The sequence below is a fragment of the Myotis brandtii genome, unplaced genomic scaffold, assembly GCF_000412655.1.
Source record: "Myotis brandtii unplaced genomic scaffold, ASM41265v1 scaffold403, whole genome shotgun sequence".
Taxonomy (NCBI): domain Eukaryota; kingdom Metazoa; phylum Chordata; class Mammalia; order Chiroptera; family Vespertilionidae; genus Myotis; species Myotis brandtii.
Genome location: NW_005365474.1, coordinates 273,627 through 276,164, shown reverse-complemented (window position 1 = coordinate 276,164; position 2,538 = coordinate 273,627). Strand labels below are relative to the sequence as shown.

The following is a 2,538-nucleotide window of genomic DNA, read 5'->3' as shown; positions in this document are numbered from 1 at the left end:
CGTGTCCACGTGTCCACGCACAGCCACAGGCAGAGCAAGAACCTTCCTTCTAAGGAGCTGCAGTCCGAGGGCTATGCTGGCGGGACCCACCCTCACGCACCCTCCCCAGCGACACTGCGGGCTCTGCCTCGCCAGCCCAGCAGTCTAGGTCTCGGGCCCCATTAAAGTGTCAGGTTTACCTGTTCGATATTGGACCAGAAATACTCTATCTCCCTGGCAGCCGAGGCGGCGATGCGCCTGAGCCGGCTCTGCTCCTCTCTCCGGCCCCTTTCCTCTCGCAGCTTCTTCTCCTCGTGATGACGCACCACCGTCCTGACGAGCTGGCGGGGAAAGTTTAAGGGTTTCGTGTTTTAGTCTGTCACGCGACAAAAAGGACACGGGTTTCTTTTTTTTTAAAGCTTCATTTAAAAGAAACAATGATTTCAGAGTGAGGAAGGCAGAGGGAGAAGGAGAGGAGAAACATCCATCGGTTGTCTCCTGCGCGTGACTGAGGAGCCAACCTGCACCCTCCAGCGCATGGACGGTGCGCCAACCAACCGGGACCCTGGCCAGGGCGACACGAAGCTCCTCCCGTGTCCTCAGCCCAGGACCACACCGTCCCCGAGATGCGTGCTCTGCGGGCCGGGCGCTGGGTGGGGAGACCCAGGCTCACTACCTCCTTCCCCAAGTGAACGGACAACCCAGGGCCCAGCTCACCCACCTTCTTGGCAGCAGCCACCTTCCACCGCCGCTCCTGGGCGAAGTCGGTGGCCATCCACTGCATCTCCTCCAGCAGGTAGTCCCAGTGCGCACGGGGGCGCGGGGCCTCCTGCAGCTTGGGCAGCCGCCTCAGGGACCACAGGCCTTCCTTCCTCAGCTCGGCTATCCGCTGATGGATCTGGTTTTCCTGCGGGGAGGGGGGAGCACCTAATCATTAACTGCATTCCCACAGGTGAGACCGACTCTGTGGCAGTCTCAGCAGCAAAGGTAAGACTTGGACCCAAAGCTGGAAGAACGGGCAGGTGACTTGGAGCCTCAGAACACGTCAGGCCCGCGCTCTGCACCAGGAAACCAGAGGCCTGGCGTCTGCACTGACCCACTGGGAAGACTGGCCACACGTCACTGGGTTAGATCCGAGCCCACCCTGTTTTGCTTTGTTTCTTTTAATTCCTTTAAATGAAGTTGAACAGACAACTGCTGCATCTGAGCAACAGCAGAAACCACTGGCTGACCGTGACCCTCACCGACCGGGACATGCGCACTGTCCCCCCTCACAATACCCGCCCTGTCCCGGCCCCTCATCCACAGCCTGCGAGGACAGCAGCCCAGACCACTGACTTCAGCACAGAAAAGACCACACGAGCCCCCTCCCCCAGGACAGGGTCGCATGACTGGCTTCCATCGTGGGTCTCTGACCACAGAGCTGGCCAACCGCCCTCATGCCAGGCGTGCAGCTACAAACGCTGCTTCCCAGCGTGAGTGCAGCCGCATGTCACCGGACGGAAGGCACCAGCCCCTCACCAGTGCCATCTGCTCCGCCAGCTTGTCCTGAGAACCGTCTTGGGGTGCAGCCGCATTCTGAGCTGGGCTCTGTGGTTTTGGGGGGGCTGACACAGCTGCCCCTGGGGACCGGGAGGTGACTGGAGACAGAGACTTGCTGGCTGCTGAGGAGGGTCTGTTCACCGGGGAGGCCCGTGCTGGCGAGGCCCCCGGGCCGGAGCCACTGCCGGGAGCGATGGACCGTGGTGTCAGCTACCCACAATCCAAAGCCATCGAATGCAAAGTTCTAGAAATAAGCAACGTCTAGGTTGAAATTGTGTGCTGCTCTGGACAGCGTGCTGAAATCTCTCCTGTTGGGGGTGTCAGTCACCCCTATGCCCAGCGTCCCACGCTGTAGACACTCCAGCTGTTAGTCACTTAAGCAGACGGACTGTCCTGGCATCAGCACACGTGTTCAAGTCTCCCTTAATTTACTTAAAATGGCCCCAACGAGCAAGAGCAGTGATGCTGGCAACGTGGGAGTGCCAGACGCCGGAAGGTGCTCCTTTAAGGGGAAAGGCGAACGCTCTCAACTCAATAAGAAAAGAGAAGGGACTGCATGGGGAGGGTCCTGAGACCTCCATTCAGCATGAACCGTCCAGCCGTGACTGTGAAGAGGTCTGCTATGGACAGTCCAGCCCTGAGGGTCATGCAGTTCCAGGCGACCCTGGCACAGCTCCCCTGTGGACAAGGGGGGACAACTGTGCAGCCGTCCTGGGGCCACACTGGCCTGAAACCTGACGTCCGAGGTCCCGTCAGGACGTGTCTCCTGCGCGAACGTGGGTGGGGGTGAGGCGGCGGAGGGGACCGAGCACAGGCGGTGCACTCACCCAGGCTGCAGGATGACGTCCTCGTACAAGGCTTTCTGTCGACTGGACAGGCGACACTTCAACACGTGCTCGTACCGCTTGGTCAGCTGCTTCTCCGTGTCCCTCTTGGTTCTCCTCAGAATGAACGGCTGGGTCACCTGGGGAAGGAGACACCGTGGTTCCCTCTGGGAATGGCATCACCGCACACCAC

The 2,538-nt window shown here is 60.2% G+C and overlaps 1 protein-coding gene across 1 annotated transcript in view; it reads right to left on the bottom strand.

The window, feature by feature from the left end:
- The window catches only part of EP400 (E1A binding protein p400), a 64,345-nt gene that overhangs the window by 38,662 nt on the left and 23,145 nt on the right, over positions 1-2,538 (bottom strand). The window contains 1 exon segment of the mRNA XM_014545351.1: positions 2,349-2,485. Within this exon segment, the coding sequence (XP_014400837.1) occupies positions 2,349-2,485 (137 nt within the window).